This window comes from Lampetra planeri, chromosome 24 (assembly GCF_965212315.1).
Source record: "Lampetra planeri chromosome 24, kcLamPlan1.2.h2, whole genome shotgun sequence".
NCBI classification, from domain to species: Eukaryota; Metazoa; Chordata; class Hyperoartia; order Petromyzontiformes; family Petromyzontidae; genus Lampetra; species Lampetra planeri.
In genome coordinates, this window is record NC_136130.1 from 9,563,897 (window position 1) to 9,590,310 (window position 26,414).

General features: G+C 41.7%; 2 protein-coding genes and 1 long non-coding RNA gene across 17 annotated transcripts in view; all 3 read right to left on the reverse strand.

Moving 5' to 3' along the window:
- Positions 1-356: 356 nt before the first annotated feature.
- LOC144726733 (uncharacterized) lies at positions 357-13,432 on the reverse strand. Of its 6 annotated transcripts, none has more exons than XM_078605581.1 (12): positions 13,077-13,431; positions 12,310-12,552; positions 11,127-11,498; positions 10,712-10,828; positions 9,871-9,924; positions 7,894-7,919; positions 6,508-6,624; positions 4,793-4,906; positions 4,045-4,170; positions 2,873-2,998; positions 2,159-2,245; positions 357-1,892 (listed from the first exon to the last, which is right to left on the reverse strand). In XM_078605581.1, exons 1-12 carry the CDS (start codon positions 13,096-13,098, stop codon positions 1,728-1,730), a joined length of 1,569 nt encoding a protein of 522 aa, XP_078461707.1. In that variant the 5' UTR covers positions 13,099-13,431; the 3' UTR covers positions 357-1,727. The 6 variants fall into 6 exon arrangements, with proteins under 6 accessions (XP_078461707.1, XP_078461706.1, XP_078461704.1 ...); XM_078605580.1 differs by having other exon boundaries at positions 357-1,889; positions 4,793-4,912; XM_078605578.1 differs by having other exon boundaries at positions 4,793-4,912.
- A 416-nt stretch (positions 13,433-13,848) lies between these two features.
- On the reverse strand, positions 13,849-23,430 carry LOC144726735 (uncharacterized). Its single transcript, XR_013587331.1, has 9 exons — positions 19,817-23,430; positions 19,433-19,710; positions 18,955-19,287; positions 18,119-18,358; positions 17,612-17,950; positions 16,643-16,885; positions 15,862-16,257; positions 15,038-15,277; positions 13,849-14,868 (listed from the first exon to the last, which is right to left on the reverse strand). It is a non-coding gene; the product is annotated as an uncharacterized LOC144726735 (long non-coding RNA).
- Positions 23,431-24,195: 765 nt separating this feature from the next.
- Positions 24,196-26,414, reverse strand: part of LOC144726734 (basement membrane-specific heparan sulfate proteoglycan core protein-like) — a 36,522-nt gene continuing 34,303 nt past the window's right edge. For 4 of the 10 annotated variants that reach the window (XR_013587328.1, XR_013587327.1, XR_013587326.1 and 1 more), the window contains 4 exons: positions 25,915-25,977; positions 25,463-25,534; positions 24,933-25,231; positions 24,199-24,570 (listed from right to left, as the gene is read on the reverse strand). Coding sequence is in view for 4 of the 10 variants with exons in the window: in XM_078605585.1 (XP_078461711.1) it covers positions 24,954-24,979; positions 25,463-25,534; positions 25,915-25,977 (161 nt within the window). In the remaining 6 variants the exon portion in view is untranslated. Of the gene's footprint in view, positions 24,571-24,932; positions 25,232-25,462; positions 25,978-26,414 lie in introns of all 10 variants that reach the window. The other 6 variants (XM_078605589.1, XM_078605587.1, XR_013587329.1 and 3 more) reach the window with 5 other exon arrangements.

The window sequence follows — 26,414 nt, forward strand, 5'->3', positions numbered from 1 at the left end:
TTAAATTAAAACCCTATTACCTTCCTCCTATACATTGTTGCACGTTCTTTCGGAAGAAGGTATTAAAATGATTCGTCATATAATTATTATAATACATAGCTCAAATTCAAATGAAATCCTCTAAGCCTTTCAATTGCTAAAATAAGCTACGCATGATGGATTTTATCCCACCATTTATAAGTAATAGAAACTGTTAAACAATGCATCTACTGTAGTGAGTGTATTCCCATCGCACATGTTCGTAAATGTAGACAATGACATGTGGATTCCAATCGGCACAGTTAATCCTCATACTTCTTGTTTTTTTTATTTTACTTCTTGTTTGGAAATTTTAATAAAACACCCCCAAGTGCATATTTCGCAATATCACTGAACAGTTTTTATTTCCTCTTCTCTTTTAGCACGCACACCAAACCGCATCAACAAAGAGGCAAATCGATTTTTTTTTTGCCAATGTTGTTAATTGTCAATATCATTGGGCTTTTTGAATTTCTTACAAAACTGCAACATCCTTTACAAGGGGTTTCAAGGACGCAGAGATGGAAAAATAAACTGAGGATTTTATTTACAGTATTCTATCAAATAAGGATTGAATTATTAAATATGTTTTTGACATTTCAAGTTAATATAAAGTTTTTAAAAAGTCATGAAATTGCGGGAAGAGTCACGGTTTGAGAACGGCTACCTCAACAGCCTAAAGTCTTTGGGACATTTTAGCTTTTTATCCCTGTTTAAATTCCCTTGCTACCCGAGTACGTGGTGAGTGTGGTTGGCCAGTGGAGTAGGCAGGGCCTGTAAGTTGTAGAAATATGGAGGTGGGGGCTGCCAGATCACTGATAAGAGTATCCGAGGAATTTGGTAGATTTACCCTGAAGGACACCTGCTATTATTCAACACCAGGCAATGTTAAACTTTTGACTTAATGCCTTATGGGTGGAGGTGCAAGTTAAATCATGAAAACCACCATTGAAAACACAATCTTAAAAAACACAACTGTTCAAAAACATATCTATAAAAGCTTTTTTACCTGCAAAAAAAGGCACTTTCATTAAAGTTTAAAATACTCATGGATAACCATGTTAGGTTAAATATTTTGGATTCAGAGTTAAGAGTGAAGCGACATTTTTATGAGCATTATTTTTTCAGTTATACTTCTTATAAAACAAAAACAGATATTATGTTTTAATCATTCTCAAGACTCTTTGACCTGGGCCGTCTGATACAAGTTTAAGGCTTTGTTGAAGATGAAAAAGAGCAGATACATTAACGAGCACTCTAGTGACATCACTGCAGTGACATTAGAAAGTACTGGATAAATGCTGTCGTAATTTCACTACCATGTTCAGAGCTGCAAATTTTAAAGTATTTGAATAAAACTTTAAACTGGTATAGGACAGCCCCACACACACATTATTTGCAAAAAATGTTTTTTTTTTAAAGGAAGCCGATATTTACAAAATATAGCAATACGTTTAAACCGTGAAAAACAGAACTTGCGAAACAATGTGTGGGCTGACCACAATGCATAGATAAACTACAGTACAGTTCTAAATTAAAACTTAAAATTAGAAATTCAAGCAATGTTATTCTACAAAAGAAAGAAATATAAACCAATTAGCATACAAGTAAATCATTATGAAAATACGCTTCGTAAATGTAACAAATGGTTTGGGTTAAGATAAAAAAAAATAACGGTACAATGCCATTGAGGACAAATAAGCAGTTTCTCAAAATTGCACCGTTTTTGCGGAGTTTTTGAAAACATGTCTATTTTTTTTTGCAACCACGGTATAGAGGGCCTCAACTTCCTTGTTTGGTTTGGGCTTTAGTGCTGGCTTGCTTGTGTTGGGAGTTGAAAGAAGGCTGTACAAAACTTGGTTTTCTTCTGGCTTCTGGTACAAAGAGCAAAAAAAACACAGCTTACACTATTAATTAAATACGTGGCCAAAAATACTATGATTCACAAATTGCAACCTCAACTCTTACAGTAAATGGAGGATATCTCGACATTGATGCCAATACAGAGATCACAATGACATTTCTTTTTTGGAAATAACTATCCAAATTTCACATGCTTTTAAATTGCAGGTTTTGTTTGGAGACCTTTTAAAGGTCTGAATGTATATATTTATTGCTGTGTAGTATGTGTGGATATTACCGGTCTGTTAACGACTGCATTCGGATTCATGTTTCCAGCCACTGGAGCTTGCACCATGCTGTAAACGGCCTCATTCTTGTCAAGTTCCTTAAAATAACACACAATGATTACTAAGCACTTGTCATCTTTGCAAATGTTACAAAGTCAGGTAGCCATGTACTCTCAGAAGAAACACTGCAGAGATCATCATGGCTTACACCAGCGGTGGCACTAGGCATAAGCCAGAGGTAGCGAATATTTTCCTTAAGGAAGGTGGAATATGGCTTTAAATCCCTTTGTGGGACCACATAGATATTTTGTCATAATCCAGTAATAAGGGCAAAAAATGTGTCCCAATTAAGTTTAAAGAGACCCTGACGTCATATATGTGACTGAGTGCATTAAAACCAGAAACGGTATTGCTAGGACATTAATATTTCCTGCTAGCACCCAATTATTGTGGCTAATATGCTTGCACTGATGTACATATATATAATTTGTGGGCCTTTTTTCAATGATGCGTCTCATGTGACCAGGGTCGTATGGCATGGCATGGCATTGGGGCCGGATTCTTCCCACAATCTGTAGGTTCCCATCCTCTGGCATAAGAGGATGGCTCTACTTTAATATCAACAAACACAACCGAATGCAACTAAATGTCGTGGACTTGAAGAGACCTTTTGAGGGCCAAGATGTATGCATTTGTTACTGTGTAGTTGTACGTGTGGGTATTACCGGTCTGTTAACGACTGCATTGGGATCACCACCGTCTCTCTTTGGTTTAGGTATAAGCTTTGGCTTTATGTTGCCAGCTGCTGGAGCTTGCACCATGCTGTAAACAACCTCATTGTTGTCATGTTCCTGAAAATCATACACGAGGATTCCCACAATGTGTAGGTGGCACTGGCATTACGTTAACATCAATTGTTCGGCCTCACGGCAGGTGTTTTATTCCACGGCAGGAGTGGGGGTGTGAGTAGACAGGAATTTCCTGTCTTGAGGTTGAGTTTGGTCACGTGAACAGCAAGTTACGATTTGAAAGTCTTTCAACCACGAGGCTGGCGTCCGCCATTACACAGAATTCAAAATGGCGGCACACATCGCGTCCCAGTGAAAACAACTGTAACTGTACATTGTGGCACTTGAAGAAGCATTGTCTGTAAGTTCGTTTATGTTCTTATAATATTGGGAATGCTGTTATAATGTTAAAATGACCGTAATAATGCTGTAAATGCCTTTATAATGCTGTTAAATTGTTATGATAAAATGAGGCCTAGTTAACAACGAAGCCTGTAACTTGCCTTATTGTGAATGTTATTTGTAATTGAATAAGTCGAGTCAGATTCGTACCCATGTAACCACATTGCGATCTTGAGAGCAAGGATGACGAAATATTTCGTCCACAATTCAGTGTTATGTTTAGTGCTGTACATTTAGGTTGTAGTATGATGAATACACGATGTGCCCTTAATTAACACAGTAGCTTATACTCTTGTATAGCTGTTCAGTACTAATGTGGGTGCCTGGTCCATCCAGGATCAACTGTTGAGTTTCAGGTTATCTAAGACAATGTTATGATGCTGTAGTGTTCATTCATTGTATTGATATTTCCAAGTATTAACAGATGCTGTATCTGTGCTGTGTTTTTCCATCAGTTTTACCTCGTTCAATTCAATAAATTACGTTTGGAGTCGGATGTTCACCCTGGCTTTGAAGGTTTATTTGATGCGAGGTTAACTACTCGGATAGCGGTGCAACGCAGCGCACAGCGAGGCCGAGACATCAACAAACAAATCTGAGTAAAATATCGCGTGCTTGAAAATCTCATATTTAGTTTAGAAACCCTTTTAAAAGCCGAGATATACAGTAAATGTTTAATACTCTGTAATTGCATGTGTGGGTATTACCGATCTGTTAACGACTGCATTGGGATCACCACCGTCTCTCTTTGGTTTAGGCTTTGGCTTTGGCTTCATGTTGCCAGCTGCTGGAACTTGCACCATGCTGTAAACAACCTCACTGTTGTCATGTTCCTGAAAATAATACACAAGGATTCCCACAATCTGTAGTTTCCGCACCACTGGCATAAGAGGTTACCCCCCTTGCATTAACATCAACAAATCTGAGTAAAATATTGCGTGCTTGAAAATCTCCTATTTAGTTGGGAGACCATTTTAAAGGCCGAGATATCTCCATATATATAAAGGGCAAAGTTGTATATGTGTGTCTGTTCAAAATGTTTAGCGTACTTTTCGACATGCAGAAATTATTTAAAAATACACTTTTGGGGGGGGGGGTGGGGGGGGGGGAGCTCAATAATGCATATATTTTTTGCACGGAAAGTGAGCTGTGACGTCAAATCTGTCATGTGACCCGCATATGTGGAAGCGTAACGCATTGTAGTGTTGTAGTATAGTAGTTAGCGCGCTGCGCTACGAACCCGGCGACCCGAGTTCGATTTCCGCTCACGGCCACCACCGGTGACGATTATTTGAACTGGTCCTGGGCCTCCCCTAGGTCGACTCAGCCTCAAACGAGTAACTGGTGTGGTGTGTGAACATCGCCACTAGGGAGACAAAGGTGAATCCAAGTCCCGGGTAGTAAAGCTAGTACAGTATATGTTTGCTACTCTGTAATTGCATGTGTGGGTATTACCGGTCTGTTAACGACTGCATTGGGATCACCACCGTCTCCCTTCGGCTTGACTTTGGGCTTCATGTTATCAGCTGCTGGGGTTTGCACCGCGCTGTAAACAACCTTATTGTTGTGCTGATCCTTAAAAGAATACACAAGGATTACTGAGCACTTGTCAACTACATGGGAGCTACAACGTTACAAAGCCAGATAGCCTTGCATTGTCACAAGGAACAATATTCAGAATATTTATACTGGAGAAGGAATCCGATGAGCTATGAAGCTCTTTTTCACATGTCCAGTCGGGGTAAGAACGTTACAACAACAAACAATACAAAAAATATTATAGGAGTGCACTGTACAAGAAAGGTAAATAATTCACCCAAACACATACAAATACAACGAATCCATCTCCATCCTACCAGACAAAGTCCACTGAGGTATTAACTTATTGTTCAAGAGTGACCTGGCCACAAATGATAGCTCAACAAAGTGGCTTATCATTTGGACATTTATAGCAGCAAAATAATCTAAATAGTCAAAACGCATGATTCTAAACATGGAGGGAAAAACCGGAGGACCCGGAGAAAAAGACCTACGTGACCATGGGGAGAACGTGCAAACTCCAAATATACAGCAGGCATCAGGGTCGGAATCCTCATTGCTTATACCAGTGGTGGCACTTGGCATGAACTTAAGGTGAGGAACGTTTTCCTTACGTGTTGTTATCCAATACTAATGTGAAAAATAACGTGCTCGCTGACCGAGTGGAAAAGAGGCCCTTGCAGCGACAGATGTAACTTAGCATGTTAAAGTTAGAAAAGTTAAAGTTAGAAAACACAGTGTTGCCAGGACAATAATATTCGACCCCCTTAGTACCCGATTTGTGCAGCTTATATGCTCGCAGTTAGGGAAACAACGTTTGTGGGCCCCCTGTGGACACGGATCGTATGGAATTAAGTTGAGGACTGGATAAGGCCCACAATCGGTAGGTTCTCCATCACCGGCATTAGAAAAGTAAAAGCTTCGTGACCCCAATGAGCTCACACCACTTCCAGCCTACACTCGCCCAATAAAATGGCCGTGGTGTCATACTCAAAATATTCTAGTAAGAGTACTGCATATATATTCACACAAAAAGTTAAATAGGTTTTGACCATGAATGAAAAATATAAATGGTGACTTTCCTTAAATGACTCGGACCTAGTAGTTTAAATAATAAAAACATCTCATCTCATGCTTGAGTTGTCAGGCAAAGAAAAAGTAATGCAGAATTACAAAGCAGAGCGTCATGCATAGTTATTTTGCAAAATATTTTCCTTAATGGTAAATGCACAAATGCACTTACAAATCCATCACAAGAAAGCATAAAGCACTTTAGTAGAAGACGTTTTATCATGATACTTTCACACAAGGGCCTATGTTTGGAGTCATTAAGATGACTAAAGCTGCTATGATTGTTGAACTTTGCATGGCATTACCGTGTAAGCTCTTTGCAATTGTGCTTCATGGCTCTCCGATGCATTTTTGTGTTGTGCCACGGTGTTATATGGCATGATGTCCGACGTTTCGCTCCACACGCTGGGAAATTCTTGCTGAAGAAGCTCCCAGCACACGGTGCGAAACATCGTACATCGTGCCGAACAACACCCAGAACAACCCAAATGCACACTGGAGAGCTAAAACACTTGCGCGTGTGTTTTACTGTTATTGTTTTAATCAGAATGCGCCATCACCTCTGCGTTTACAGATGCGTAAATGACTCCGACATTTTGGTTATGTTGAGGTCGCGACCCACTGCTTGCCGGTGAAACCTCGATCTGGCTGTATACGAGCGCTTCCTCCTCAATGGCCTGATGAACACACAGATAACAAGAGCACTGAGCATTCATGGTGAAACCATTCCGTGTAGCGCTGAGACAACTTTCAGTGGATTAATAGACTAAAACATGAACAAATACTTTTTTGATGGTCGATTACTTTGGCGCCTGTAAAAAAAAAGGTTGCTGCGCCCCACATTGTGTCTCCCAAAGGTGGGAAAATCCCCCCTCCAAGCCGCGTTTATTGTGACGAGGTGTCTGACGATGCAGGTGACATCACAAAGCCCCGCTCCGTCACTTTCTGTCAAGCGGAAAATGTGGCAACAGAGGTCAAACCTTTTTTCGAGCAGTCAAACCTCTAGTACTTCTAATAAATATAAATGTGCACTTATTGAGTGCCTTTCGCAATGTCGCCTCGGTGTCGTGGTTCACAAGGACACGGATAATAACGAGAAGGCTTATCAATCAGTAGAGCAATCGATTACTTTAGGGATTAGATAGATCGGCTAATTCGGTGCCACTGTTATTGTGGGCATGAGAACAGTGGGCAGGTGGAGGGGGGGGGATTTCCCCCGACTTGTTAATTGGGGGCAAGCCATATGGTGTCATGGGCCTCTTTAGCAACTTGATATGGGCACTATGTACTGTATGTTTGTATGGATGTTGAACTCCTTTCGCACCGTAGATAGCCAACTGCTAATCGGAGGTGCCTATGGAACTCCCACCCACAACTGCATAATTATTCCTATTTATCAACGTCACATGTAGAGTACTTTAAATGTATAAATGCATTTATGTGAGTTTGCATTCACGTTAACCTTGTATGCCAAAGGCAGTATTTAGTGAAACATGACCAACGCATTGTTGAATTTATCGTTCAATATTCAGTCGGGTATTCAAATAACAGCAATACCGTGTTGGGGTGGAGTGGTGGTGCAGCCGGTGACATGTTGTGCTATAGCAACGCACCTTGAGAAGGATTGGTAAGGGGCACTTTATAAATTCTAATTATTATTATGAACCTGGCGAATCAAGATTGAACGCAAGACACACATAACAACAGTGGTGAGGGATATCTGAACCAGTTCTGGCTTCCGCCTTCAACAACCCGCACTGATCAGCGTGATGAAACGTGGTCAAACAACCCCCAAGGTGTAGGGAGGCATTCATCCAGCAGTGGATTTAAAATATGGCCATAATTGTGATTACACCAAGTTGGACTTCCAAGTCATCCACAGCAGGCAAGACATATTACTTTGAAGAATAAACAGGGGAAAGTTGTTTCACATGTTGCAGAATTACCTGTCTGTTTTCATCCGTGGTTCTGTCTGTTAAGTACAAAAAACCCGATGATGTTAAACAAAATTAAATGATGAAGTTAAAATGTGGTTTGAGTCAAGGAATCCATTTGCAGTTTTAACAGATTTTGCTAATTTGGTTTAACCGAAGTTGAATTCATCATGTTTAATCATGTTTACTATTTTACGAAGTTTAATTCATTGGAAATGTTGAAAGCAATTTTTAAAGATTGACAAATACACAATTTGCTTAAACTTCTCAACGTCTGTGTGTGTGTGTTAAGAGTGTATTTGTAGTCCAACAACCTTATGACGACAGTACTCTGGTGACCTGTTTCCTCTTTAATATGAAAAAATAAGAACATGTTTTACCCTTTCTGGCGATAACACATCAGAGCATGTTTGTTTGCATGTTCACCATAAGTACGTGTAGTTAATACAGACTTTATTCCTTGCAGAAGGTATCTTATTTGGTCTTTGAACATCTTAACACCTTTTTTTATTGCCGTAAAGGGTAAACCTATTCTTGTTTTTTCATACTTTGATACTGGCAAAAAATGTCCCATGATGTAGTTTCCTCTTTTGCTTGCTCTCTGTGCCCAATTCCTGTACAGGCTGGTTTTACTCGTTAGCAGACTTCCACATACTGGTAAAAATTTCATCAACATTTTTGTGGAATGGAGGGAGACTTTCACGTGAATTAACAAGAAAATTACTGCATTGCTGTGGTACACAAGCCCAAATATTTATATTCAAACGCATTAATCTCATAACACTGCCCTAAAGAGGGGGAATATATATGTGCGTAGTGTATGTGTATATATAATAGGCGACATTTCTGCAAATGTCGCTCCTTCATAGCAGAGACATAGAGGGCAGCGTGATTGAGTGAATAATAGTTGGAGATTTAAATATATATCATTATGAGGACCTTTGAGAAATTAAATTTGTTAAATTTTTTGTAGATGAACAGAAGTCTTAAATTGGTATATAGACGGTTACCCATTCATGAATATTTAGTAACAAACGCTTCAGACGTAAAAATAATGACGAGTAAAAATCTCATTGTATGAAGAGTTATCAAAAAATTGTATTCTGGGTAGCCGTGATGTCGAGTTAAATGGGCTGCCTGGCCCTCTCACTGCTCCCTGAATAGGATAGCGGAAAACATCTGGACATTGCCAAGAACTAGCCTCCGTCATAAGCCCAAGCTAACCACGCCAGCTCTGAGCCAATTCGCAATTGCCAAATGAGTTGCTGCAAAATGGGTTCTTTTTGCCGAGAAATGTGGCTGTGTTTCTGCAAGAACCAGATGTTAGTCTGCCAAAAAGTGCCATAAATAGCGATGTAAATTGTGGGCCCTCTATCTTTCCATCCTTTATACATTTCCTTCTCTCCACCACAGCTGTGTGAGGACCTTGTCATCACTTTCCAAAATGACTGCATCTCACTGCAGCTAATGGATGAGCACCACTTGTGATTATTTAAATATAACGTGTAATTATTCCGTTTCCCTTTTCAGTATGAATTTTGGCAAACTTCCTTGTTGCAGCACACATGCAACCTTTCACATTGAGCTGTGTTATTTGCAATGGCTATATTTCTCCCATCCTGGTGCAGGACATTCCAACTTTTCGCAAGCACCACAGATGGGATGCGTACTGCAAAGCCATCAAATTTCTGGGAGGGTCAAATGGGTATAAATTGTGAGCTGACCGCCCCTCCCTCCATCAGCCCCCGCTCCGCGAGTGTCTTCATAGCTTGTTCTGACGTTGGCCCTGCCAACTGATCATAGGCCCTGCCCACTTTGCTGAAAACCCGCCCACCACTGAGGTTTCCCTGCCCATTGTCCGTATCACGAGTGAAGCACTACGCCAGAAAATATCAAACTGGGACAAAATCTCGATATCTGTAAATGCTATGGGACACCTGGACAGCCAAAACAGAGGTCACGAGAACCCCACACCATCACATGCCTTACCCCCTGCAGTCATTTCTTGAAGATTAACGGAGTTTCCTTGGCCATGTTGTGGACCTGTAACAGATGTTTAAGATGTTTAAATTCCTAATGGGATCAGACTGTCGAGCATTCACAATATACAGGCTTGAGCAGAGGTGAGGCTAGTAATGCACCGTGGGTATATCAAATAATGCCAAGCTATGCTAATACCTTTAATCTAAATGGCTTTCTAAAATTGTAACCTTGTGCAGTAAGTGAATGTGCTAATAAAAACAACAAATATTCCATGAATGGCATAGACGTAAACACGTGATAAATTACTAATACACAAGATGTATTGTGGACAATTTTCTCAAACTAATTATTTACGGTAATTTTAACATAGCCATAATTTAACTTGGAACATTGTGCAACAGCTTGTAATATAAGTGCAGTCTCCCAGGTTGAGCTGCAAAAATTGCTCACCTGAGAAATTTCACGAGGGTAATCATGATTTTACAACAAAACTGTATTTGTTTACTTAAACCCTTTTCTCATCTCTTCGGTTCTTCAGTATATATATATATATTTTTTTATTTCGCACCAGTGCCAAAGGCATCTTCGTACGTGTCGATTGCTGTTGGAGTGGTAATCATGAATTGCCCGATGATGTTGAATTGCCCGATGATGCTGGATGCAATTACCAGCGAAACGTCCTACTCAAAAATTGTAAATGTTGTGGTTTCACTCTTCAACACACCGGTGGGCTAAAGTAGTGAATGGTGGTTATACCAGAGTAAGAGCTACACAAGGTGTGGTGGGAAAATGGGGTTCAGTGTAAGGAATGCTGTTTGGTTGGAGAGAGTTGGGTGGTGCCAATGACCTGCATTGAGTTTCCTTCTTCTGTAGCCCACCACAGCAGCAACAGCAGCTCCCGCAAACAGCAGCACAGCCAGCACCACTCCAACAGCAATCGACACGTACAAAGATGTCTTTGGCACTGATGCGAAATAAAAATATATATACTGCAAGAACCGAAGAGATGAGAAAAGGGTTTAAGTAAACAAATACAGTTTTGTTGAGAAAAAATGTAAAGTAGTGTGGTGACATTTACTCAAATGTGTTTCACAGCTGTGTAGTATGACATCACTAACGCTGTAGGTTTAAATTCACTTTCCTGATCTGCAAGTTAAGATTGAAAGCAAGAGATTATCTTTAAAAATTAGAGACATAATTTAGAACGTACAACATGATGCCAAGTGTTGTGTTTTAGGTTATAAAAAAGGAAAGAATTGTACCTTGTGTTGTAAACAGTTCCGACATCAGACTCCCTGACCGATAATATCCTGTCATCTGACAAGTGTAGACACCTGCAGAACTTTCATTCACCACTGAGATGGTCAGAGAGAAGTCGTCGTCGTCAAAAGCGGAGGACGAGATGTTTACGTGAGAGTTGAGGTGGGAGCTGAATGCAGCGTGAGGTCCGGCTGGGTGAGCCGCGAGTATCGTACGGACTGTGCTGTCACCACGTGGCCTCCAGTACCAGGTGACCGAACGAGACTCAGTGGAAGAGCTCCTCCACTCAAACCCAGGGTCAGACTCCATGCAGGGCAACGTGGTTCCTTGACCAATTTGAGCCGCGTAATTCCTGGTTACGTTTTGCTCTGCACCTGCAGATCGTGTTAAAACAATGGTTTCATTACCAAACAAACAAGTGCAGGATGTCACAATACAGCTACATACCTTGCACCTGACGGTATAAGCATGGAAATTGTGTTAAGCTCACAAATTACTTTAGTCAATTTAACTTTACGTTCTATGTGTGTAGTGAGAGTCCCACACGATCCCTGGGACGGAGGAATCAAGCAGGCTGGAGTAAACACTCCACGCTCTGATTGGTGAGGGCACGGGGAGCAAGGGGATTGTCCGGAACGTTCAAAAGGGAAAATAACTGGAGGGTTGGGTGAGCGTCAGGTGGGATGGTTAGGCCAGGTGAGGGTAAGAGTGGTGACGATTTGTGGAGACGGAGTGCGACGAGGTGCGGAGCCAGGAAGAGGTTAAAAGAGGGAGCTGGAAGCGGAGTTCGGGGCATTGCGGGAGAGAGAGCGAGAAGGAAGATGTGGACCCGCGCCGTGAAATAAAGACCTTACCTTGTGGATAAAGAAAAGGGCTAGAGTCTTCTTTCATATGTATTAATTTCATTTTCAATTTAAAATGATGGCAATAACTGCATTTTATATATAGGATGAAACATAACACACTTGATCAGAGTATTTATGTTCACCATTGGAACCTCATTTGCCAGTAAAAAATATGATTATTGGTTTTCTACCCTTCAATCTGGCAACAAACCTGCAGTTAAAATAGATGTCAGATTTGTTGCCAGGTAGAAGGGTAAAAAACCAATTATCATATTTATGTTCAGTATGTGATTGCAGTGTTTTTATGATGGAACTGAAGTATGATGAGATGTGTACTTACCAATTTTCTGCACCTTCAAATTGTACGCTACCTCTGAGATCTCTCCACTCTCCCTTTTCAGGGAACACTTCCACAACCCACTCTGAGCAGCCTTCACTTTCACCAACACGAGGCTGCTTTTATGGCTGATCTCAATCCCATTGTGAATCCATCTGACCATGTGTGCATAGGAGTCGTTAGAGAGCTGGCAGGTCAGACTGATGCTCTCTCCTTCTGCTACGGTGTCGGATGTGTTGGATGAAACTAAAGAACACGAAACAAGAATAAATATTTACATGAAATAACAGCTGACAGGCAGGTAGGATGGAAACATCACTGTCAGTTAAGACTTTACCTGCCTATTTCAGCTGTTATTTCATGCTAATCTCTCACATTAACATAGCCACTTCCGCGCCCAGTTACATGCTGATTTCTCACATTAACATCACTAGCCCCGGCCACTTCTTTATGACCCTTGGGCTACACCCATTTCAAACATTTTAAAACAGTCTGCATCAGCAGCAGACCATGCTGTCCCACCTGATGACGGACGCTTGTGTTGCGCCCGAAACGTCGTGATTTATTTTATTTTATACCTACGTGAACTTTACCGAAAGAACCAAAGAGTATGGATTCCTGCAGTCACGAAAGCTTCAAATCAAGATTAACAGTACTGTCCTTCATTTAATTTTCATAGGATCCTGAAACGTGTTAATACATTTTTGTAACAGAAATTCGTAACAATTTTTATAAATATATTTAGTTTCTATGACTGAATATTATCTTACCTTTCATTGTGACCAGTTCCATTATGAGGGTGCCTGTCCTATAGTAGCCAGTAAACTCACATGTGTAAACCCCACCACGTGAAAATGTAACTGTCGACAATGTTAAAGGAAACTGATCTTTAGAATCAGACGATTGCGGTGGATCTTGTAGGTTCTGATCAGAACCCTTTGTTGTGCCATCATGCGATCTCCATTTCCAAGTGACAGCGCGTGCCAGCTGTGAATGATCATTCCACTTAAATCCAGGATCAGATTCATCACATGACAAAGAAACCTCCCCACCCTCGTGTATGAAATATGTCTTCACTGCGGGTGCCTGCCCAACATCACTTCCTATAAAAGAAACAGCAGTGAATTAACCAACGCACAATAATAATCAAAACATATACTAAATGTAAATATGTTTTTGTTACATTTAACATTAAAATGTTTAAAATTCAACATACAACCACATATATGAGTTAATAACAGTACATTTTAATGAATATAACAGTAGACTTGCCAGTTGATGTAAACTCCAATGTGTACGAGGCAAAGGGACTGTTGTGCTGGTCATGTAGAACACATTCCCATTGTCCCTGTTGAGATCGTTTCACTTTGTTCAGTGTCAGCACAGAATTGCCTGGGTTCATCTCAATGCCACCGTGAGTCCAAACTATACTTTTTACATAGGTCCTGTTTGAGATGTCACACTTCAATGTGACAGTCGCTCCTTCACTCACGACGCTGGATGGGTTGGCTGAAACTAAAGAAAGCAAAACCAGTAAAACTCAGACATCAGCAGTGACTCCGTGCTCCAGACGCCTCCACTACTCCTCTTGTGGACGAGACCACAGCAGCGACGCTCAGCGACTCTGGGCGACTCCTAAACGGTCCCCGTTCACCACAGAGACCTGACGGGCTGTGTGACAGGGGGCGGTGTGAGGGGCCTACGTAGCACTGAGAGTTCTGCAAGTAAACACGCAGTTTCACTAAAACAGTATCGCACGTGACAGGAGTCAATGTCAGGCGAGGTCCAGAAACAATAATTGCCATTCCATGAACAGTTCCGCATGAAATCGCGTGGCTCTACTGCAACACGGGTGACGTCACACGGGCACCGTGGCACTGACGTGGCACCACAGGTCGTGTGACGTCACCAGAGGGCACGGAGTGACAGGGAGAGTCAGGAGGGGCTCATCCAATGTCAGACATCTCCACCAGGGCAGGACCCAATGTGCAGCACCTCCGATTAGCAAGGTTGGCTACGTACGGTGCGAAAGAAGTTCAACATACATGCTGCATGACTACCTATGATACCCATTGAAGTGTACTCCAAAAATGCTACAGGTTTTGCGTGAGCATTACTGAAACTTATTTGAATACCATGGAATGTGATATGAAGGTGTCATTTATCTTATATAGAAATTTGTACTATTGTATGAAAGTATTTGAATTATTTACACAACAATCGCCTTACCTTTTATTGTGACCAGTTCCATAGTGAGGGTGCCTGTCCTATAGTAGCCAGTAAACTCACATGTGTAAACCCCACCACCTGTAAACTTAACGTTGGACATTGTTAAAGGAAACTGATCGTTATCAAAATCACGTGATCGTGGCGTATATTGTATTGTCTGATCAGATCCCTTCGTTGTACCACGTGGTTTCCATTTCCAAGTGACAGCGCGTTGAAGCTGTGAACCATCTTTCCACTCAAATCCATAATCAGATTCATCACATGACAAAGAAACCTCCCCACCCTCGTGTATGAAATATTTCTTCATTGCGGGTGCCTGCCCAACATCACTTCCTAAAAAATAAACAGCAGTAAATTAACCAATGCACAATCATTATCAAAACATATACTAACTGTAAATATGTATTTGTTACATTTGACATTAAAATGTTTTAAATTCAACATCAACCCACACATATTAGTTAATAACAGTACATTTTAATGAATATAACAGTAGACTTACCAGTTGATGTAAACTCCAATGTGTACGAGGCAAAGTGACTGTTGTGCTGGTCATGTAGAACACATTTCCATTGTCCCTGTTGAGATCGTTTTACTTTGTTCAGTGTCAGCCGATTGCCTTGTGAAATGTAAGTGTCACCATGATACCAAACCAGACCTGTTCCATAGGCACTGTTTGAGATGTCACACGTCAATGTGACATTATCTCCTTCTGTCACAGAGCGAGATGGATTGGCTGAAACTAAAGAGAGCAAAAGCAGTAAAACAAACTCAGACATCAGCAGTGACTCCGTGCTCCAGACTCCTCCACTAATCCTCTTGTGGACGAGACCACAGCAGCGACGCTCAGCGAGTCTGGGCGACTCCTAAACTGTCCCCGTTCACCACAGAGCTCTGTCCATGTGAGTAGGATGGGTCTGCATCAGCAGGAGATTCTTCTGTTCACAGATGTGCCGTAAAACACGTGGCTGCACTACACCACAGGCAGAATGTCACGGGCGATGGCTGTGGATGTGACGCCAGTGCGAGTGCCATGGGAAGCCTGGGTTGCCATCTCCATGGATCGTGGTACAATCGTCAGTCTCGTGGGATTCCTCGGACGTGCGGTGCCATCACGTTGGAAGAATTCATAATGGGCAATAGCAGCAGTGTGTTTTATGCTTGACTAAACTCATTACAGCCATCAAAATTAATACTTTTATATAATTGGTAGCAGTTTACATTCATGGACTATTAATACAAAATCGTACACTATGAATAATGAAATGCATTCCACTTTTATATTTAAGTGCATATGCTTGTGCAAAAAAGTAAAATATAATTTACCTTGCATTGTGATAAGTTCTCGTGTTAAGCTGCTTGTTCTAAAGTAGCCAGCAAAGTGGCAAATGTAGAGCCCAGCATCACTGTATTGTGCGTTTGAGATTTGAATAGAGAAGCTGTCTTGATCAAAAGCAGACTTCAATGCTGTTATTCTGGAAACCAGTGCTATAGCGGTATTTTTCCTTACATCTCTAGTCCATTGACCAGTTTGCTTTTGATACTGGACAATCGTTGCGCTGCCACTACCCTGCCTCTCCCATCTCCAGATCACAGCCCGGTCAGAGGAAGGGTGATCTTCCCATTTAAATTCTGGATCAGATTCAACGCATGGCAAAATGGCCGTCTGGCCCACAGAAACAAAATACTTTCTGGGAGCAGGTTCCTTTACTTCACAAACATCTACAAAAATATAAGAAAAGAGAGAAATTATTACACTTTAAACATTGAAATTACGGACAAATATTTGACAATTTTAATGATACTTTAAGTTATTACACCTCCACAGGGGATGTATCACATACATCATATTCATTACATTTAGAAGATACTAATTGCATTGGTAACGCAAATTAACCACATTGTTAACAGATCCCGGTGTGAAATTAAATTCACCGAGGGCTTAATTTATTTTGAAACATTTCTGGGGCTGCCCAAACCCCTGGACCCCCCCACCCCTTCCCCCAACTGATGGGGATAGCAAAAGGAAGAGAGGGGAAGGGATACATATTTTCCAGGGATCAACCCCAGACAGCTCCAGCTGAAATCAATCCCTGAATACACTTACTCTGTGATGAGAATTTCAAATCGAGAGAAGCAGAGGCTTGGTCAGTTTGGGTTTTTACACCACATGTCCATTCTCCCTCTTGACATCGTTTGACTTTGTGTAATGTCAGCACAGAATTGCCTTTGTTCATCTCAATGCCACCGTGAGTCCAAACTATATTTTGAACATAGGCATTGTTTGAGATGTTACACATCAATGTGACAGTCTCTCCTTCTGTCACAGAGAGGGATGGGTTGGCTGAAACTAAAGAAAGCAAAAGCAGTAAACAAACTCAGGACTCAGCAGTGACTCCGTGCTCCAGACGCCTCCACTACTCCTCTTGTGGACGAGACCACAGCAGCGACGCTCAGCGAGTCTGGCCGACTCCTAAACGGTCCCCGTTCACCACAGAGACCTGACGGGCTGTGTGACAGGGGGCGGTGTGAGGGGCCTACGTAGCACTGAGAGTTCTGCAAGTAAACACGCAGTTTCACTAAAACAGTATCGCACGTGACAGGAGTCAATGTCAGGCGAGGTCCAGAAACAATAATTGCCATTCCATGAACAGTTCCGCATGAAATCGCGTGGCTCCACTGGAACACGGGTGACGTCACACGGGCACCGTGGCACTGACGTGGCACCACAGGGCGTGTGACGTCACCAGAGGGCACGGAGTGACAGGGAGAGTCAGAAGGGGCTCATCCAATGTCAGACATCTCCACCAGGGCAGGACCCAATGTGCAGCACCTCCGATTAGCACGGTTGGCTACGTACGGTGCGAAAGAAGTTCAAAATACATGCTGCAGAAGGACTACCTATGATACCCATTAAAGCGTACTCATTAAACATGCAACAGCTTTTACCTGAACATTACTGGAAATATGCGTATTTTCATACCATGGTATGTTGCATGAAGGTGTCATTTATCTTGATATAGAAGTTGCACTATTGTATGAAAGTGTTTTAATGATATATATAAAATCACGTTACCTTTCATTGTGACCAGTTCCATTGTGAGGATGCCTGTCCTATAGTAGCCAGTAAACTCACATGTGTAAAGCCCACCTCCTGTAAACTTAACGTTGGACATTGTTAAAGGAAACTGATCTTCATCATAAGACAATTGCGGTGTATTTTGTAGGTTCTGATCATAACCCTGTGTTGTGCCATCAGGCGATCTCCATTTCCAAGTGACAGCGCGTGCCGGCTGTGAACGATCTTTCCACTTAAATCCAGGATCAGATTCATTACATGACAAAGAAACCTCCCCACCCTCGTGTATGAAATATTTCTTCACTGCGAGTGCCTGCCCATCATCATCATCACTTCCTATAAAACAAACAGCAGTGAATTAACCAACGCATAATAATTATCAAAACATATACTAAATGTAAATATGTATTTGTTTCATTTGACGCCAAAATGTTTTAAATTCAACATAAACCACATATATGAGTTAATAACAGTACATTTTTATGAATATAACAGTAGACTTACCAGTTGATGTAAAATTCAATTTGTACGAGGCAAAGGGACTGTTGTGCTGGTTATGTAGAAAACATTTCCATTCTCCCTGTTGAGATCGTTTTACTTTGTTCAGTGTCAGCCGATTGCCTTTGTCAATGTAAGTGACACCATGATACCAAACCAGACCTGTTCCATAGGCACTGTTTGAGATGAAACAGGTCAATGTGACAGTCTCTCCTTCACTCACGACGCTGGATGGGTCGGCTGAAACTAAAGAAAGCAAAACCAGTAAAACAAACTCAGACATCAGCAGTGACTCCGTGCTCCAGACTCCTCCACTACTCCTCTTGTGGACGCGACCACAGCAGCACCGCTCAGCGAGTCTGGGCGACTCCTGACCGGTCCCCGTTCACCACAGAGACCTGACGGGCTGTGTGACTGGGGGCGGTGTGAGGGGCCTGCATCAGTACCAACGTCTCCTGTTGCACTGACACTCCTGCAAGTAAACGCGCGGCTTCGCTCGGAGAGCGCCGCACAGGACTCCCGGTGCAATGCCACCGTGGAAGCGATAGGAAGTCTGTGCCGTGTCACCTCCACGAGTCGCAGTGCCACGGTGAGGCAGAGGACGTGAGGCAGCGAGGACAATCTACCGGTGGCATTGCAGTGGAAGGGCTCGTCACGTGCAGTACCAGCGCCACGCATCACCCTTGCGTAAACTCTTGCAGCGTTTAAACCACAACTTGTTCTTCACGGATGAAATGTGATGAAATAATATCACGATTAAAAATGTACGACAAATAATCATGCATTTCACTTTGAAGTGTAGGAAGGGTGCTTGTGCAAAATAGTGTAACACATTTCCTTACCTTCCATTGTGATAATTTCCATCATGAGACTCTCTTCTCCTAATTCCCTTTCAAGGCAACTGTAAACGCCAGCGTCACTGTGCTGCACATTTGCGATTCGGATAGAAAACCTATGTTGATTATCATCTTCAGTGGCTGTTATCCTGGCCTCTCGTGAGTTTGTTAAATCGATCCCGGTAGTTTCACTGTCTTCACCACGCCACCAGGTGAGATATCTGATATTGGAATTGTCGTTCTGTGTCCATCCTGGTGTGTTTTTGTCACACGTAAAGGTGACTTCCTGTCCCACAGCAACAAAATACTCTCTGGAGGATGTCTGTAAATGAACACTCGCTTCAAAAGTGAAACGACAAAACGGTAAATTATAAATATTGAACACTCCGGTACGGTTTTTAAATGTACGGTGCGCAACAAGTTGAACGTACATGCTGTACCTAAACACAGTGTGGTGTATAACAGCACGTGAATAATAACTCACTGATGCGGGACAAGATGCAGATGACAACACTCATCCACACCGCACGCCTCCTCGTCCCCGTGTCCATGGCTCAGAGCCACGGCGCCGTCTGCTCAGTTCTCAGCACGCACCACGTTTTATGTCGCTCCCGCTGCCGCCTTCAGTTGAAGTGTCGCGACATCCCACCCACAGCTCGCTGAGGTTTCACTTCCAACCACAGCTACCACACCAAACAACAGCTCCCACACCAAACCCCAGCCTCTCTCTAGAGCACGGTTTCATCATCACACTTCCTTTTACTGCTTCAGCGCCAAATAAAAACAGAAACGTTACCACTGTTATCGTGCTCAAAAAGTTTTTTATTGACCTAGAACAAAATAAGAATTCATAACTAACATTAATCACCATGAACGTGCTTGGGTATAGAAGAGTCGCCTGACGCCGTTTGGAACGTGCGTGTTCAATTCGCGTCCGTGCACGTCAAGTCTGGTGGTGTGCGTCCATGCGCCATCCGCCTCCCTGGCCATGAAGTCGGAGGCGCTGCCTGGACGCGGCTCGCTGCTGTTCGACCCAAGGCTCAGCAGTGCCGCAGGGCCCCATCAGCCTGCAGCGAGATGGGACATTTGTCCAGGCTCCAGAACGCCAGAGGCGCAAGAAATATAACAAACAAAAAATCTGTATTTAGAAATATGACTTTATTAATTCTGTATAATTGTTTTAACAAGAATAACATGACCAATGCTAGCTTCATTAAGTGTTATTTCTTACGTTGTTTTAATGTCAGAAGGGGGGGAGGTCTTCTCTGATCCGGTGTCCCGGGGGTAAAGAAATCTAAACCAGGCCCTTCTCCCTGCTAACATGGTCACTGTTGCGACTATTGTGCGTGTTCTCCATATGAGTCAGAACAGGGATGACGTGATGGTTCGCTGGTAAAGAGCACTACAAGCAGATGGAACAAGTCCCATTGCATGTCATTTGGGTTTTTTAAGTACAACAATGCAGAATTACAACTTGTTTTAGAACATCAAGTTGAACAATATAACCGAATAAAAATACAGATTCCGTTTGTAGCAAATACAATACCAGTCCTTGTTTCACAAGGTAAATACCCATTCCCGCAATAAGTCTCTATTACAACTTGAATTTATAGTGGCAGACTCCGATTCAGAGAGACACGAATCTCAGCTGGAAATTAATGATGAGCATTTAAATAGCCACGCGTTTTGTTTGCACGTCTTGATATTTGAAGCCCAAGCGAGGATTTCTCATTAAATCGCATTCCGTGTGAAGAGCACAGCACACTTTGTTACTTCTGCTTTTGAACACAACTGAAAGATTACGAACCATAACAGATTATTCCAATATTTTGAATGTTAAATATGCACAAAACCATCTTAATACTGGATTTAAATTAAATAAATAATATCACCGAAATAAAAAATTGTACATGGAAATACTCGGCTCCATAAAAGTAACTGTACAGTATTTGGAAAATGTGTATCGCTCATTTATACAAGTCGAGGAGTCTAAAAAATTATCTTTTCAACCCGTGCAGCATTTGCCTCCTTGGTCATGAGGTCAGAGCCCGTCTCTGGACGCTGTTTGCTGCTGTTTGACCCAAGGCTCAGGTGATGCTGCTCCCCGTTGGATCCATTCCAATAGCAGCAGCCACCACAGAGCCAACTGTGGGACACTGGGGTGGATTTCTCACTTCAACAACAACATTATTACTCGTGGATACTTACATAGGTGTAAATTACTCAATATTGTCAACTGCCGTTATGTGGTGTAAATTTCAATCCCACGTGTTACGATAAAGAGACACGTACCGTATCACATTGACAGGTGAATGTTTACTTTTAGACCATATGTTACACTTCTGTAATGATGAGGCATGGACCGTTCGATGGTTTCTACCAAAATAAATGAACACTTTCATCGCAGCCATATCTGATTCACGTTGTCAGGCTGGGTACATGCGTATGAAGTGGTCATTTCACAATGTCAACTTTAATTTTCATAAAAATATCATGAACAGGAATGGGCAGGGTAATTACTTCCCTTCACTTGTGTTTCCCCCTGGCGCTGCACATACGTCCCATGCAGCCTTATCTTACACACAACAGGCAGTCACTATTCTACTTGCATAGCAAAAACCTTGAAGAATATTTCATCATTATAGTGTGGTTGATGCATACACGAGACTGAGGGTATTAGTATAAAAAATATATAAATTTGCTATGCACGAACATTTTGCATGCAAACATATTAACCTTACGATCAAACGTGACTCTATACTCAGCAGAAGGTTTTCAAGCAGTCAGTGTGGCGCCACTCCTGCCACTAACGACAAGCAGGAGTCGCAAGTTCGATAACTTGGCCTTGAAAGCATTTGAAAATTATTACGGTATATATGGCTTTTTAAGGTACAGCAGAAAGAAAAGCGACTTGTTAGCATTATCAAACAATTATGGAACTATACAAGTACAAAATAATCAAATGAAAATGTAGCAATAGTTTGATGAATTAGCATTGTCCTCATCAACTTCACTTGGCCAGGCAAGGACCCGCTGACACATCAAGTTTCCATTAGAAGCGTCACCTGGGCCAAACAGGTTTCAGGGCAGCAGTGCAATCCAGCCCAGATGTACAAAGACAAATAATGGCACAGATGGCAACCACGGATATACTGTAATGCCTATTCTACTCTACTATTACATCCCATGTTTGACGAGTTACATAATTAAATCGGCAGGCAACATTTAGAAATTAGTAACTTGACAATTAGTATACGCGGATTTGTACACTGTAATATCAATTACATTGATAACATTTTTAACTGAATGCAGCGGTTCCCAACATTTTCCAGTGTGCGGACCCCTTTTCAACCTCCAAGCATTTTGCGAAACACCACATGCCACAAGTTATTTGAATTTTCCCCGGTGAGAATGCTGTTGTTTTTATTTTCCGCGAACCTCCTGCAGTAGCCTCACCGACCACCAGGGGTCCCCGGACCACCGGTTGAGAAACGCTGATAGAATGCATTTCATCTACCCTTTATTCTTTTTGTAAGGACAAGGCAGGTGAATATTGTCATCACATTACATTCTGTGCAATGATTGGCTCTACATGTCAGAAAGTCGCGACGGTGCGGTTGACCACCAGTGTTGCCAACTCAGCAATTTTGTAAGATCAGGTTTATTTATTTACACGATTTTATTTAACTCACTTCGTTTGTTGTATCCTCAAAAAATAATTCTTGCAACTCAATTTTTACACACTTCCCAATGTGCTATCGACAGCAAACTTCGTATAAGTATGTCATGCTGATGACAACACGATATTCTATCATAAAATATCCAAAACATATATTTTATTTATTTATCTTACTGTATGTTTTGTCATATCCAAAAATCTTGTAACTCAATTTCAACCGTATTCCCAATGTCGTATCGACTGCAAACTTGGTATAGGTATGTCATACTGATGACAAAACGATATTCTATCATTGAAAATTTTTATTATATTTAAAAATATATATTTTTTACGGCTCTAATTGTCGACGATCAACTCACGTTGGCTGTAAATCACCACGGTCCCTTACGTTGGGGAATGTCGGAGGGGAGGGGCGAAGGGGGCAGGGGGAGGGGCAGCTCGGAGAGTACATTTCATTAAAGCGTGTTTTTTAAAGTATGTTTACATATTTTATTATTAACCTGTTGAGAACTCTAAGAGGCCAGTAGCATCTCGTTTGCAAGAATGTTGAGGCATTAATCTGCCTGTAGGGGGCGATGATCACTACGTACAATATTAATCATTCAGACACTGTCTCCCCGACAGACCTGGTCTTCACCTGAGGACGGCTGCTTGCGTTGTGGCCGAAACGTCGTGAGAATAATTTTATGTTTTATTTTTATTATTTTATTATTTCCCTTCTACGTGACTTTACCGAAAGAACCAAGAAGATGAATCCCTGCAGTCACGAAAGCTTTAAATCGAAATGTAATATTTTATAATGTTTTATTTTTATTATTTTATTATTTCCCTTCTACGTGACTTTACCGAAAGAACCAAGAAGATGAATCCCTGCAGTCACGAAAGCTTTAAATCGAAATGTAATATTTTATGTTTTATTTTTATTATTTTATTATTTCCCTTCTACGTGACTTTACCGAAAGAACCAAGAAGATGAATCCCTGCAGTCACGAAAGCTTTAAATCGAAATGTAATATTTTATAATGTTTTATTTTTATTATTTTATTATTTCCCTTCTACGTGACTTTACCGAAAGAACCAAGAAGATGAATCCCTGCAGTCACGAAAGCTTTAAATCGAAATGTAATATTTTATAATGTTTTATTTTTATTATTTTATTATTTCCCTTCTACGTGACTTTACCGAAAGAACCAAGAAGATGAATCCCTGCAGTCACGAAAGCTTTAAATCGAAATGTAATATTTTATAATGTTTTATTTTTATTATTTTATTATTTCCCTTCTACGTGACTTTACCGAAAGAACCAAGAAGATGAATCCCTGCAGTCACGAAAGCTTTAAATCGAAATGTAATATTTTATGTTTTATTTTTATTATTTTATTATTTCCCTTCTACGTGACTTTACCGAAAGAACCAAGAAGATGAATCCCTGCAGTCACGAAAGCTTTAAATCGAAATGTAATATTTTATAATGTTTTATTTTTATTATTTTATTATTTCCCTTCTACGTGACTTTACCGAAAGAACCAAGAAGATGAATCCCTGCAGTCACGAAAGCTTTAAATCGAAATGTAATATTTTATAATGTTTTATTTTTATTATTTTATTATTTCCCTTCTACGTGACTTTACCGAAAGAACCAAGAAGATGAATCCCTGCAGTCACGAAAGCTTTAAATCGAAATGTTAATCGAGTTATTTGTTGTAATTTTGTTGTGTGTCCCCCGCCATCGCTTCACATCAAGAGCCACGAGCAAGCCACTGCCTTTGAAACACCCTTTGGCCTCTACAAACCACTTGTGTGCTCAACGAAAACTAAAGCTGGGTCCGGAAGAAGCAGCCGAGATCCCCTGGAGATGCGAGCGACGGACGCCGGTCCCGAGGGCCACCGCTGGGGCTGGGAGGCCCAGACGGCGCCTCACGGGCACGAGTGGCCAGGGCCCCCTAGCGGACACAATGAGGCACAGCGTGCGGTACAAACACAACTATGAGACAGCGTTCGACTTTGTCATTGCTTTGGCCTCACCAAGTGAATTACAGTCAACTGAGTTGTAAACATGTATAAACATAGACGTAACTTCAACCGAGAAGATGGATACAAATTGAGCAATCATTGGAAGGATGTTATTAACCAGGTAAAACCTTAACGGATGGTGTTGGCGTCATTTCCGCATCTCCAGCTTTCTTCAGCCTCCCAATCTCTCTTTTAATTGTTGATTTGTTTGCATCGTATGGCTTAAACTCTGCGAGTTGTATTAATTTCATAGAACAATGAAAATAACCCCAGAAAAATATACTGTACTCACAAGGCCCGTGCCGTCCTCGCGTCACACGTTAAGATTGTCATATTCGTCTGCAACAAACGGAATAAGAGTTTACATTCCAGCATCAACAACGTAATTATGACCAAAGTACACGATTAAAAATAGTTGAACCGCACAAGCAAATAAACTCCAATGGAGTGGATGGATGAAATCAGTGGACGTGTCCCTTGGACTCTCAATAAGTTAAGCAACATTGCAGCGCCTGCCGCTGGCGATGTTGTGGTCGATGGCCAAAGTGAAGTGGGGCCACGTGGCGCTCTCTGCAGGTCGTCTCGTGCGCCCTCTACCTTCTGCCAGAGGTGGGACAAAGTCATTGTTATGCAAGTCCAAGTCGAGTCGCAAGTCATCAAATTCATGACTCGAGTCTGACTCGAGTCCAAGTCACATGACTCGAGTCCACATCTCATAGGTGGGACAAAGTCATTGTTATGCAAGTCCAAGTCGAGTCGCAAGTCATCAAATTCATGACTCGAGTCTGACTCGAGTCCAAGTCACATGACTCGAGTCCACACCTCTGCCTTCTGCCTCCTTCCGCTGCAGCTTGAGGGCTTGGTAGTGGCCTTCGCGCTCCTGCCGGGAGGCATCTGCCAGCAAGTTGTTGACGTTGTCATTCATACCATTGGAACCTCCTTTGCCAGTAGCAAAATATGATGATTGGTTTTTTAACCCCTTTTATCTGGCCAGATAAAAGGGGTAAAAAAAACAATTGCCAGATAAAAGAGTAAAAAAACAATTTATCGTAATTTATGTCGTAATTTATACGTTGTAATTTAAACGTAATTTATAGGTCGTAATTTCGACGTCGTAATGTATACGTTGCAATTAATACATTGTAATTAATACGTTGTAATTCATAAGCGCCATCTGACTTCAGTTGACGATCGCAAGCGTCACGTGACAGCAGACATCCTCGTCGTCACAAAGTGCGTGACATAGCGACGCGTGAACAAATGACAGCTACTACCATTGTTGGTCACCGATGGCGATTCCAGCACTTCGTAGTCGCTTCCTCGCTGTGGATCAGGACCTGTCGTGAAACAAAAACTCCACTGTGGACTTCACGGCGATGCCACTCCTCTCGACCCATTAGCGAACGTGAGGAGGCAAAAGCATCAACGGTCACAACGCGTGTTCTTGTTTTTGCTCTGTTGCCTGCACTACAGTAGCCTGTGCTTCACTGTCAACTTCATGAACTGTTTATTCAATGTAGTTATCAGGAAATCTTCAAATAACATGGGTATGATTTCATTGAATCTGACGTTTAAACAAAACTGTGAACCTGTAATGGTACAAAGCGTATAGATCAAAGCATATTGAAGTTGTTATGCTATTAATGTATCCTGGGAAGCCAGAGTCTCAAGAATATTTTTCAAGTGCGTCCTGCAAAGGGATGTCTGGCCACTGTGAAGTAAGTGTGTTTTGCATATGGGTGGAAAATAGTGCCGCATAAATGCGGAAACTTAC

What these genes read in the sequence shown, in the direction of transcription:
- LOC144726733 (XM_078605578.1), bottom strand. Translation starts at nt 13,098, where the DNA reads ATGGAACTGGTCACAATGAAAG. An exon ending in ACGCATCTGTAAACGCAGAG is followed by an intron (nt 4,913 to 6,507) that starts GTGATGGCGCAT and finishes TATTCTTTTAAG; the next exon opens with GATCAGCACAACAATAAGGT. An exon ending in ATGCAGTCGTTAACAGACCG is followed by an intron (nt 4,171 to 4,792) that starts GTAATACCCACA and finishes TATTATTTTCAG; the next exon opens with GAACATGACAACAGTGAGGT.